At 62.0% G+C, this 12,086-nt stretch overlaps 2 protein-coding genes across 7 annotated transcripts; both read left to right on the plus strand.

The window, feature by feature from the left end:
• The first annotated feature begins 253 nt into the window (after positions 1-253).
• TMEM98 (transmembrane protein 98) lies at positions 254-4,985 on the plus strand. Of its 6 annotated transcripts, none has more exons than XM_072356671.1 (8): positions 274-328; positions 712-777; positions 1,869-2,095; positions 2,834-2,965; positions 3,093-3,126; positions 4,358-4,473; positions 4,557-4,616; positions 4,758-4,985. In XM_072356671.1, the coding sequence occupies exons 3-8, from the start codon at positions 1,965-1,967 to the stop codon at positions 4,960-4,962; spliced, it is 678 nt and encodes a 225-aa protein (XP_072212772.1). In that variant the 5' UTR covers positions 274-328; positions 712-777; positions 1,869-1,964; the 3' UTR covers positions 4,963-4,985. The 6 variants fall into 6 exon arrangements, with proteins under 6 accessions (XP_072212771.1, XP_072212774.1, XP_072212769.1 ...); XM_072356672.1 differs by having other exon boundaries at positions 291-328; positions 762-777; XM_072356670.1 differs by lacking the exon at positions 712-777 and having other exon boundaries at positions 254-314.
• Positions 4,986-6,259: 1,274 nt separating this feature from the next.
• On the plus strand, positions 6,260-12,083 carry GRN (granulin precursor). The gene is made up of 7 exons (XM_072356785.1): positions 6,260-6,301; positions 7,403-7,564; positions 7,673-7,841; positions 9,175-9,278; positions 9,356-9,643; positions 10,315-10,545; positions 11,958-12,083. The coding sequence occupies exons 2-7, from the start codon at positions 7,415-7,417 to the stop codon at positions 12,057-12,059; spliced, it is 1,044 nt and encodes a 347-aa protein (XP_072212886.1). The 5' UTR covers positions 6,260-6,301; positions 7,403-7,414; the 3' UTR covers positions 12,060-12,083.
• The last annotated feature ends 3 nt before the right edge of the window (positions 12,084-12,086 follow it).

Genomic DNA, 12,086 nt, shown 5'->3' on the forward strand with positions numbered 1-12,086 from the left:
TCAATGGGGACACCTGGGGGCACTTTGGGATCTCTGTGATTGAATGTGGGATGGAGGAGGGGGCGTTTGGAGCCACTTTGTGGGCAAATTGGGGCAAATTGGGGCTCTTTGGGGCTCTACTTTGTGATCCATCGGGGTCACTTTCGGAGCAGGGACTGGGGCCGCTTTGGGACATAGCGGAGACTCTTTGGGACCCCGTGGTTCCCCCTGAGGCCCCTCTGCGTGGCTATGGGGGCGGTGCCTGCTGGGGGAGGCCGGCCCTACACCGCCCTACACCGCCCCATAGATCCCACAGACCCCACTGTGCGCCCCCGGTGCGCAGCTCCAGGTTTGGGGGAGGGGGGGGGTGGGATTGGGTTTAGGATTGGGGCAGGGAGGTGACCCCTCCTCCTCCCCCCATACACACACACACACACTTTGGGGGCACTGTGGGGTTATGGGGCGGGATCGGCTTTGGGGCCGCAAATCTGCTTTAAGGGGGGGGTGGTGGGGATGGGGCGGAGTGGTACAGATCTGTGGGATGGGGGGGGGGAGGGGGAGAAGGGAAAAATGAGGGAAAAAAGGGAAAATGGGGGGAAAAAGGTGGGGGGGGAACAGGGGGGAAAAGGGAAAGAAGGGGGAAAGGGGTTGGGGGCTGTAGGGCTGTGGGGCGGGATGTGTGGGTCCCCCCCCCCCCCCCCCCCAGCATTACTCACGGTGCAAAGGTCGCAGCCGCGCTGCGGAAGTGGCCCCGATCCCATTCCCAGCCCTGATCCCCACAGATCCGGCTGCACGCAGGTAGGGGCCGGGCCCCATAGCAGAACCCCATAGCAGACCCCCATAGCAGACCCCTATAGCAGAACCCCATAGCAGAACCCCATAGCAGAACCCCATAGCAGACCCCCATAGCAGAACCCCATAGCAGACCCCCATAGCAGATCCCCATAGCAGAACCCCATAGCAGAACCCCATAGCAGAACCCCATAGGGACTGGTCTCCGGGGGTCCCCTTAAGTCTGTAGGGACTGGGATTGGGGTGTCCCCCAAAGAGATGTTGGTTTAGGGACCCTGCATTCCCGTGGGAACCGGACTTGGGGTCCTCCAGAGCCCCATAGGGATGGGCTTTGGGTTCCCCACAGGAATCAGTCTTAGGGTCCCCAGCCCCCCATTGGGATGGGATTTGGTGGGTGGGATTTTGGATGGCTGTGGGGTTCCCCATAGGGGCCAGGCTCAGTGCCCCACCAAAGCCCCATAGGGACCACACTTTGAAGTTCCCAATAAGGATCAAGCTTAGGGTTTCCCCATAGACATCTACATTGGGATCATCCAATAGGGACCAATTTTGGGGTCCTCCAGAGCCACATAGGGATGGGCTTTGGGGGTTCCCATAGGGATGAGATTTGGGATTCCCAATAGGAATCACTCTTGGGGTCTTCCAAAGCCCCATAGTGACGTGCTCTAGGGGTCTCCATAGGAACTGGTCTTGGGGTCATCCAGAGCCCCATACAGGTGGGCTTTGGGGTTCCCCTACACACTGATCTTGGGGATCCTCAGAGCTCCATAGGGACTGGCTTTGGGGTTCCCTATAGGGACTGGTCTTGAGATCCTCCAGGGTTCCATCGGGATGGTCTTTGGGGGTCCCTATAGGGACCAGGCTTTGGGGTTTCCCACAAGAACCAGTCTAGGGGTCCCCGGAGCCCCATAGGGATAGGCACTGGGGGTCCCCATAGGGACTGAGCTTGGGGTCCTCCAGAGCCCCATATAGATGGGCTTCGGATTTCCCCATACAAACTGGACTTGGTGCCCATAGATCCCCACTGGAATCGGTTTGGGGATCCCCATAGGAACAGCTCTCAGGTTCTCTGTCTAAACCATCCTTGGGATCCCCAGATCCCCACAGGGTCGGTCTCTGGGGGTCCCCACCCCATTGCAGGCACCTTTGGGGCCGGGATGGAGCGCAGCGCCTGATCCCGACGGGGCCGAGCCATGGAGACGGTGGTCATCGTGGCCATTGGGGTTTTGGCCACCATCTTCCTGGTGTCCTTCGTGGCGCTGGTGGTGGTGTGCAGGCAGCGCTACTGCCGCCCCAAAGACCTCCTGCACCCCTACGACACCAAGTGAGCTCTGAACCCACGGCCCTGTCCCCATGGCCTTGTCCCCATGGCCTTGTCCCCATGGCCTTGTCCTATGGCCTTGTCCCCATGGCCTTGTTCTTGTGTCCCTTGATGTGTCCCCATGGGTGGTGCATGAACCCCATGGGTTGGGGATGGCATTGGGGATGTGTCATGTATTATGGCATTGGGTTGGATTGAGCCCCGTTGGGCATGTCCTTGTCCCCATGTCCCTTGGTGTGTCCCCATGGGCAATGCATGGACCCCATGGGTTGGGGACGGCGTTGGGGTTGTGTCATGTATTATGGCATTGGGTTGGATTGAGCCCCATTGGGATCGGAGAGGTGGCACCAGGCTGTCCCCATGTCCTTGTCCCCATATCCTTGTCCCCATGTCCTTGTCCCCATGTCTTTGTCCCCATGTTCTTGTCCCCATATCCTTGTCCCCATGTCCTTGTCCCCATGTCTTTGTCCCCATGTTCTTGTCCCCATATCCTTGTCCCCATGTCCTTGTCCCCATGTTCTTGTCCCCATGTCCTTGTCCCCATATCCTTGTCCCCATGTCCTTGTCCCCATGTCCTTGTCCCCTTGTGTCCTGGTGTGGACCCCAATGTGATGGCGCAGACCCCATGGGTTGGGGACAGCGTTGGGAATGTCACACGTTCCGGCATTGGGATTGGAAGATCCGCAGTGGGGATGGAGAGGCGGCACCCAGATGTCCCCAAAGCCACCCGTGTCCCTCCAGACCCATCGTGGACCTCATTGGGGCCATGGAGACGCAGTCGGAGCCGTCGGAGCTGGAGCTGGACGACGTGGTGATCACCAACCCACACATCGAGGCCATCCTGGAGAACGAGGACTGGATCGAGGACGCCTCGTAAGCACCGTGTCACCCGACCCCATATTGTCACCCGACCCCATATTGTCACCCGACCCCATATTGTCACCGCTGCTATGGGGGTGAGGGTGGGCTCTGCCCCCATCCACCCCTCCTCCATCCGCAGGGGCCTGGTGTCACACTGCATCGCCATCCTCAAGGTGAGTGGCCCCAATGGCCCCACTGTTGGTGTCCCCAGTGTCCCTATGGTCACTGTCTCTGATGTCCCCATAGTTGATGTCCCCAATGTCCCTGTAGTTGGTGGCCCCTATGTTCCCATGGTTGGTGTCCCCAAAGTCCCCATTGTTGGTGTCCCCCATATTCCCGTGATCCCAGTGTCCCTATTGTTGGTGTCCCTATTGTTGGTGTCCCTATTGTTGGTGTCCCCATTGTTCCCCTGCTTGGTGTCCCCACAGTTGGCGTCTCCAATGTCCCCATGGTCCCAATGACCCCGTTAATGTCCCCAGTGTCCCTGCTGTTGGTGTCCCCAATGTCTCCATGGTCTCAATGTCCTCGTGGTCCCCATAGCACTCGTGTTGGTGTCCCCAGTGTCCCAACTGTTGGTACTCTCAGTGCCCCCATGGTTGGTGTCCCCAATATCTCCATGGTCTCAAAATCCCCACTGTTGGTGTCCCTATGGTTGTTGTCCCTATAGTTGGTGTCCCCATGGTCCCAAAGTCCTTACTGTTTGTGTTCCCATGGTTGGTGTCCCCACAATTGATGTCCCCATGGTTGATGTCCCCAATGTCTCTACAGTCCCAAAGTCCCCACAGTTGGTGTCCCCAGTGTCTCCATGGTCCCCAAGTCCCCACTGTTGGTGTCCCTACGGTTGCTGTCCCCATGGTTGCTGTCCCCATTGTCCCAAAGTCCTTACTGTTGGCGTCCCCATGTTGGTGTCCCCATGGTTAGTGTCCCTATAGTTGCTGTCCCCATGTTGCTGTCCCTATACTTGATGTCCCCATATTGGTGTCCCCATGTTGCTGTCCCCATGTTGGTGTCCCTATAGTTGCTGTCCCTATAGTTGCTGTCCCCATGTTGCTGTCCCTATACTTGATGTCCCCATATTGGTGTCCCTATAGTTGCTGTCCCCATATTGCTGTCCCCATATTGGTGTCCCCATATTGCTGTCCCCATATTGCTGTCCCCATATTGCTGTCCCCATGTTGCTGTCCCTATACTTGATGTCCCCATATTGCTGTCCCCATATTGCTGTCCCCATGTTGCTGTCCCCATGTTGCTGTCCCTATAGTTGCTGTCCCCATATTGCTGTCCCCATGTTGCTGTCCCCATGTTGCTGTCCCTATACTTGATGTCCCCATATTGCTGTCCCCATATTGCTGTCCCCATATTGGTGTCCCCATGTTGCTGTCCCCCTTCCCCCGTTCCCCGCAGATCTGCCACACGCTGACAGAGAAGCTGGTTGCCATGACGATGGGTTCTGGCGCCCGGGTCAAATCTCCGTCCAGCCTGGCTGACATCATCGTGGTGGCCAAACGCATCAGCCCCAGGTGAGGGCAGGTTTATGGGGGGGGGGGGGGGCTGCATTGTCAGGACCCCCCCATCACCTCCCCCACTGCTGTGCCGCCCCCAGGGTGGACGACGTGGTCCGGTCGATGTACCCCCCGCTGGACCCCAAGCTGCTGGACGCCAGGTGACAACGGCGGGGGCGCTGCGGGTCGGGCTGGGATCCTATAGGAGCCGCTTCCCGACCCCACAGCCCGACCTGACGGCCGCCCCCCCCCCAACCCCAACCCCAACCCCAACCCCAACCCCAACCCCAACCCCCCCTCAGGGCCGCCGCGCTGCTGTTGTCCGTCACCCACCTGGTGCTGGTGACGCGCAGCGCGTGTCCGCAACCGGGAGACCGGGACTGGGTGGATCGATCGTTGGCGGCCGCCGAGCAGCACATGGAGGCGCTGCGACACGCGGCCATGGCGGCAGAACCGGAACGGACCGTCGGAACCGAAGCGCAGCGGCAGGAACAGTCCGCGATCTGAGCAATAAAGGACACGGGGCCGCACGGCGTGACGTTGTGGCTGTGGGGACACGGGGGAGGGTCTGTCCCCTACCCCCCCCCCCCCAAACACACACACACGTGGGGCGGCTTTAGGGGGGACACCGGGATTGGGGGGGTCTGGGGGGGTCTCGAGGGGGGGGGGGGGTCCAAACCGGGCACAATGGGGGGGCTCAGCTGGGAGCCTTTAAATGCAGCCACAATGGGGGGCGATTATAGGACCCCCCTGCCCCCAAATCCAGACCAAATGAGGGGGGGCTCGTATAGGACTTATCCAATCTGGATTCAATGAATGGGGGCTCTATAGGACCCCCCCAGATCTCGACTCAATGAAGGGGGGGCTCTTATAGGACTCCCCCCGCCCCCAAATCCAGACTAAATGGGATCTTATAGGACCCCTCCAATCTGGATTCAATGAGGGGGGGCTCATATAGGACCCCCCCCAACCCCAAATACAGACCTAATGAGGGTGGGCTCTTATAGGACCCCTCCAATCTGGATTCAATGAATGGGGGGCTCTTATAGGACTCCCCCCCATCCCCCTAATCCAGACCTAATGAGGGGGGGCTCTATAGGACCACCCTCAAATCTGGATTCAATGAATGGGGGGCTCTTATAGGATCCCCCCACCCCCCTAATCCAGACCTAATGGGGGGGGGATGAATAGGACCCCCCCTCCAATCTGGATTCAATGAATGGGGAACGCTTATACAACCCCCCACCCCCCCAAATCCAGACCGAGGGGGCTCTTATAGGACCCCCCCATCCCCATAATCCGGATCTAATGAGGGGGGGTCTCTTATAGGACCCCTCCAATCTGGATTCAATGAATGGGGGCTCTTATAGGACACCCCGCCCCCCCCAAATCCAGACCAAACGATGAGGGTCTCTATAGGACCCCCCCCATACAACAGCCCCCCCCCCCCACCCAGACCCGGGCGGTTCCCGTTTCTCTGCCTCCCCCCCCCCCCCCCCTTCCCCTCTATGGGATTTGGGGCCGGTCCGGCTGAGAACGGCCGCACTCATCGCACTGACCCTAACCGGGGGGGGGGAGGGGGGGGGGGCGGTCATGTGGTTTCGCAGCACGTGATAGGAGGAGCGTGACCTGTTGTCCCCGCCCTTCTGCCGGCGGTGACCAATAGGAGTGGAGTGCGGGGAGCACGTGTTGGAGAGGCGGGGCTTGATGTTCCCGCCCTCCAACAGACGGCGGCCAATGGGAGTGGAGCAGGAGGGCGCGAAGGGCCAATGGGAAGGGAGGGGGGCGTGGCTTTGGGAGGGGAGGGGCGGGGCGTGGAGGGAGGAGAGCGTCGGGAGCGCGCACGGTGCGGGCACGGGGAGGGGAATGGGGGGTAATGGGGGGTAATGGGGGATAATGGGGGGTAATGGGACTAACTGGGGGGTGATGGGGGTAATGGGGGGCAATGGGGGGTAATGGGGGTAATGGGGGGGGGGGGAGGTGCTGGGGGGGCGGGGCCAGGAACACCCCCCCCCCCATAGCCCCCCCCCGTGGCCTTTAGGATCCCCCCTTTGGCTCTTATCCCCCCCCCCTATATTCTCTTATAGGGCCTCCTTTGGCTTTTAGGGTCGCTCCCTTTGCCTTTAGGGCCCCCCCCATCTGTTGGACTTTGCCCCCAACCAGACCGGTTCTTCTTGGGGGTGGTGGCACCCATAGGGCCCTAAAAGGGAGGGGGGCTGTGGGGTGGGGGGTGTTATGGGGTTGGGGGCAGATGTAGGGTGGGTGGTGTTATGGAGTCAAGGAAACTATGGGGTGGGGGGCGTTATGGAGTCTGGAGTGCTATGGGATCAAAGGAGCTATGGGGTGAAAGGGTGTTATGGGGTGGGGGGTCTTATGGGTTAAGGGGGGCTGTGGGGTGTGGGATGTTATGGGATCAGGGAGCTGTGGGGTGGGGGGAGCTGTGGGATCAGAGGAGCTGTGGAGTGGGGTCAGCTTATGGCATAGGGGGTATTTCGGGGCGGGGGGTGCTATGGGGTCAGAGGAGCTATGGGGTGAGGGGCTGCTATGGGGTGGAGGGATGTTAGGAGGTAAGGGGAGCTGTGGGGTGGGGGGTGTTGTGGGGTCGGGGTGCTGTGGGGTTAGAGGAGCTATGGGGTCAGGGGTGCTAATGGGGTAGAGGGGGCTATGGGGTGAGGGGAGATATGGGGTCGGGGGTGCTATGGGGTAGAGGGAGCTATGGGGTAGAGGGGGCTATGGGGTGGGGGAAGCTATGGGGTGAGGGGAGCTATGGGGTGGGGGGAGCTGTGTGATGGGAGGGACCTATGGGTTCAGGGATGCTGTGGGGTGAGGGCAGCTGTGGGGCTGGAGGAGCTGTGGGGTGGGTGGCGCTGTGGGTCAGAGCTTTGGGGACGGGGAAACTGAGGCACAAGACCCAGCAATGGAAGGGGGGGGTCGGTGCCGCCCATAGGTGTCCGCAGCCATGAGGCCGGCGCTGAGGCTGTGGCTGACCCTGGTTGGAGGCGCTGCCGTGACGGCCCTGCAGTGTCCCGATGGCGCCTCCGAGTGTCCCCAAAACGCCACCTGCTGCGTCACCTCCAAGGGAACGTGGGGCTGCTGCCCTATGCCCCAGGTACGGGGGGACGGGGGGGACATGGGGATGGGGGGATATAATGGGATGGGGGGATATAATGGGATGGGGGGATATAATGGGATGGGGGGTGACGGTGTCTGCCCGCAGGCCGTGTGCTGCCGGGACGAGGAGCACTGCTGTCCCCACGGCACCAGCTGTGATTTGGAACACGGACGCTGCTTGTCACCAATGGGGGACGTCCCCATGGCCACCAAGTTCCCGGCGTGGAAGAGCCCAAGTGATGCCATGAACCAACCTCAGCACGTCCCTGCAGTGGGTATGGCAGCCCTGTCCCCATATCCCCATATCCCCATGTCCCCACATCCCTGCATTGGGTATGGCACTGCCCTGTCCCCATATCTCCATGTCCCCATGTCCCTGCATTGGGTATGGCAGCCCTGTCCCCATGTCCCCATATCCCCATGTCCCTACATTGGGTATGGCACTGCCCTGTCCCCATGTCCCCATGTCCCTGCATTGGGTATGGCACAGCCCTGTCCCCATCCCCATGTCCCCACATCTCCGTGTCCCCATGTCCTGCCACTGGGTAAGGTATTGTCCCCATGTCCCTGCATTGCCATGTCCCTGTCCCCATGTCCCTGCACTGGGTATGGCACAGCCCTGTCCCCTTGTCCCCATCCCCATGTCCCCACGTTCTGACACTAACTATGGCACATCCCCATCCTGTGTCCCCATATCCTCGTGTCCCAGCAGTGGGTATGACGTGTCCCATATCCCCATGTCCCCACACTGTGGCCTACAGCACCTCAATGCCACCAGCTCCCATGTCCCCGTGTCTGTATGGCCCAGCACTGGGTTTGCCGTGTCCCCATGTCCCCATGTCACGTCCCCATGTCCTGGCACTGAATACAGCCTGTCCCCGTCCCCTTGTGTCCAAGCACAGGACATGGCACATCCCTGTCCCTACACCCCCATGTCCCAGCCCTGCCTCCCTCCCCGTGTCCCCATAGGGTGACAACGACCCCCAACACCCCTATGTCCCCATAGGGTGACAATAATCCCCATAGCCCCCGTGTCCCCATGGGGTGACAATGACCCCCCCCATGTTCCCATAGGGTGACAATAACCCCCACACCCCCCATGTCCCCATAGGGTGACAATGATCTCCACACCCTCCATGTCCCCATAGGGTGACAATAATCCCCATACCCCCCGTGTCCCCATGGGGTGACAATAACCCCCACACCCCCCATGTCCCCATAGAGTGACAATGACCCCCAACACCCCTTATGTCCCCATAGGGTGACAATAACCCCCACACCCCCCGTGTCCCCATGGGGTGACAATGACCCTCCCATGTCCCCATAGGGTGACAATAACCCCCACACCCCCCATGTCCCCATGGGGTGACAATGAACCCCACACCCTCCATGTCCCCATAGGGTGACAATAATCCCCATACCTCCCGTGTCCCCATGGGGTGACAGTGACCCCAATACCCCTATGTCCCTATAGGGTGACAATAATCCCCATACCCCCTGTGTCCCCATGGGGTGACAATGACCCCAACACCCCCATGTCCCCATGGGTGACAATGACCCCAACACCCCCATGTCCCCATGGGGTGACAGTGACCCCCCACCCCACAGCGCTGCGCCGGGTGTTGTGTCCCGACAACAGCTCCTCCTGTCCCGACGGCGCCACGTGCTGCCAGCTGCCATCGGGGCAATATGGCTGCTGTCCCCTACAGAACGTGAGTGTGTCCCCCAGTGTCCCCCCATCCCCCCATGACGCTCCCAGCCGTGTTGTCACCACGCTGTCCCCATACAGGCAGTTTGCTGCAGTGACGGCTGGCACTGCTGTCCCCAAGGCACCACGTGTGACCTGCAGCGCTCCATGTGCACCTCGGGGGGGGATGTGACACGCGGCCAGGGGACACCGAGAGCACCGGGACCCCAAGTGGGGACGGAGGGGACGTCGGTGGGGACGTCGGTGGCCGCCGTGGCCGCGTCGTCCTCGGTTGGTGACGTCAAGTGCGACGAGGAGATGAGCTGCCCCGATGGGGACACGTGCTGCAGGCTGAGCTCCGGGCAGTGGGGCTGCTGCCCCCTGGAGCAGGTGATGGGGGGACGGGGGGGTGTCACTGTCCTGTGTGGGATGGGGCTGGGTGTCCCCATGGTGGGTCACACAGAGGTGTCCCCATGGTGGGATAAGGCCAGTTGTCCCCGTGTCCTGCATGCAATGGGGTTGGCTGTCCCCACAATGGGACAAGGGCAGTTGTCCCCGTGTCCTCCATGCAATGGGGTTGGCTGTCCCCTCGTCCCCATAGTGGGACAAGGCCAAATGTCCTCATGTCTTCCATAGGATGAGGCTGGGGGTCCCCAAAGCCGTGATGGGACAAGGGTAGATGGATGTCCCCATGCTGGGACCGGAGCCATTGTCCCCATGTCCTCCAAGGGCTGAGGTTGGGTGTCCCCGTGCTGGGACAAGGGTGGATGTCCCCACGTCTTCCATGGGATGAGGCTCAGTGCACCCAGAGCCATAATGGGGCAAGGACAGATGTCCCCACAATGGGATGTCCCCACAATGGGATGTTCCCACAATGGGATGTCCCCACAATGGGACGTCCCCATGTCCTACCTGGGGTGGGGCTGAGCGTCCCCTGTCCCCATGCTGGGACAAGGTGTCCCTACAGACGGCGTCCCCTATACCTCTATAGGGCTCAGGGGGCAGCCCCCACCGCTATGGGGTCAGTGCTGAAACCCCACTTGTTCCCCTCCCCCCCCCAGGCCGTGTGCTGCCCCGACCACATCCACTGCTGCCCCCAGGGCTACACCTGCGACCCCCAGGGGGGGACGTGCCTGCAGGGGGGGGGGGTCCGCCTGCCCTGGCTGAAGAAGAGCCCGGCACTGCGGGGTCGGGGGGGGGGCGTGAGGTGTGACGACAGGAGCAGCTGCCCCGATGGGAGCACGTGCTGCAGGAGGAGCGGGGGCACCTGGGGGTGCTGCCCCCTGGAGCAGGTAAGGGGGGAGAATGGGGGGGGGGGTAACATGGGGGGGAATGGGGTGGGGGGGGGTTGGGGTCAGGGTGGTGTTGGGGGGGGGTTGGGGTCACTCGGGTGGGATGTTGGGGTGGGGGGGGTTAGGGTCAGAGTAGCACCTGGGGGGGGGGGAGTTTGGGGTCAAAGCATCACTGGGAGGGGGGGGAGTGTTGGGGTGGGGGGTGTTTGGGGTCAGGGTGGTGTTAGGGGGGGGGGATGTTGGGGTGGGGGGGGGTTGGGGTTACTCGGGTGGGATGTTGGGGTGGAGGGGGGTTAGGGTAGCATTGGGGGGGGGATGTTGGGGTAGGGGGGGTTTGGGGAGAGAGTAGCACCTGTGCGGGGGGTTGTTGGGATGGGGGGGGTTGGGGTCAGGGTGGCACTGGGGGGAGGGGAATGTTGGGGTGGGGGGGTTGGGGGTTAGGGTGGCACTGGGGGGGGATGTTGGGGTAGGGGGGGGTTGGAGTGAGAGTAGCACCTGTGGGGGGGGGGTGTTGGGGTGGGGGGTGTTTGGGGTCAGGGTGGCATTGGGGGGGGATGTTGGGATAGGGGGGGTTTGGGGTCAGAGTAGCACTGGAGGGGGGGGAGTTTGGGGTCAAAGCATCACTGGGAGGGGGGGGATGTTGGGATAGGGGGGGTTTGGGGTCAGAGTGGCACTGGGGGGGGGGGGAATGTTGGGAGGGGGGTTGGGGCCAGGGTGGCATTGGGGGATGGGAGGATATTGGGGTGGGGGGGGTTGGGGTCAAGGTGGCACTGGGGGGGGATGTTGGGGTGGGGGGTGTTTGGGGTCAGGGTGGTTTTGGGGGGGGGTGTTGGGAGGGGGGAGGGTTGGGGTCACTTGGGTGGGATGTTGGGGTGGGGGGGGGTTAGGGTGGCACTGGGGGGGGATGTTGGGGTAGGGGGGGGTTGGGGTCAGAGTAGCACCTGTGGGGGGGGGGACGTTGGGATGGGGGGGGCTTGGGGTCAGAGTAGCACTGGGAAGGGAGGGATGTTGGGGTGGGGGGGGTTGGGGCCACTTGGGTGGGATGTTGGGGTGGGGGGGGGGTTAGGGTGGCACTGGGGGGGGATGTTGGGGTAGGGGGGCAGTTTGGGGTCAGGGTGGCGCTGGGGGGAGGGGAATGTTGGGGTGGGGGGGGTTGGGATCAGAGTAGCACTGGAGGGGGGGGAGTTTGGGGTCAAAGCATCACTGGGAGGGGGGGGGATGTTGGAGTGGGGGGGGGTTGGGGTCAGGCAGATCCATGGGGGGGCTTTGGGGACAGGAGGGGATGCTGCAGCCCATCCCAACCACCACCCCCATTCCTGGGGGGCACCTGGGCTGGCAATGGGGTGGTGGCAGTGGGTGGCACGATGTCCCCCCCCACCCCATAACATGTCCTACCCCCCCCCCCCCTTTAGGCTGTGTGCTGCAAGGACCACCAGCACTGCTGCCCCCAGGGCTACACCTGCGACATCGCAGCACAGAGCTGCGAGAAGCTGGGAACCCCCCCACCCCAATAAAGGGCAAAGAGAGAAAGAAAGAAACCC

Source organism: Excalfactoria chinensis, chromosome 24 (genome assembly GCF_039878825.1).
Source record: "Excalfactoria chinensis isolate bCotChi1 chromosome 24, bCotChi1.hap2, whole genome shotgun sequence".
Lineage (NCBI taxonomy): Eukaryota > Metazoa > Chordata > Aves > Galliformes > Phasianidae > Excalfactoria > Excalfactoria chinensis.

Bases quoted from the DNA above. Each gene is read 5' to 3' on its own strand.
- GRN (XM_072356785.1), top strand. From the start codon at position 7,415: ATGAGGCCGGCGCTGAGGCTGTGGCTGACCCTGGTTGGAGGCGCTGCC. The intron at 7,565-7,672 runs GTACGGGGGGAC...GTCTGCCCGCAG, and splicing joins GCTGCTGCCCTATGCCCCAG to GCCGTGTGCTGCCGGGACGA. The intron at 10,546-11,957 runs GTAAGGGGGGAG...CCCCCCCTTTAG, and splicing joins GGTGCTGCCCCCTGGAGCAG to GCTGTGTGCTGCAAGGACCA.
- TMEM98 (XM_072356670.1), top strand. From the start codon at position 1,965: ATGGAGACGGTGGTCATCGTGGCCATTGGGGTTTTGGCCACCATCTTC. The intron at 2,096-2,833 runs GTGAGCTCTGAA...GTGTCCCTCCAG, and splicing joins CTGCACCCCTACGACACCAA to ACCCATCGTGGACCTCATTG. The intron at 4,474-4,556 runs GTGAGGGCAGGT...TGCCGCCCCCAG, and splicing joins GCCAAACGCATCAGCCCCAG to GGTGGACGACGTGGTCCGGT.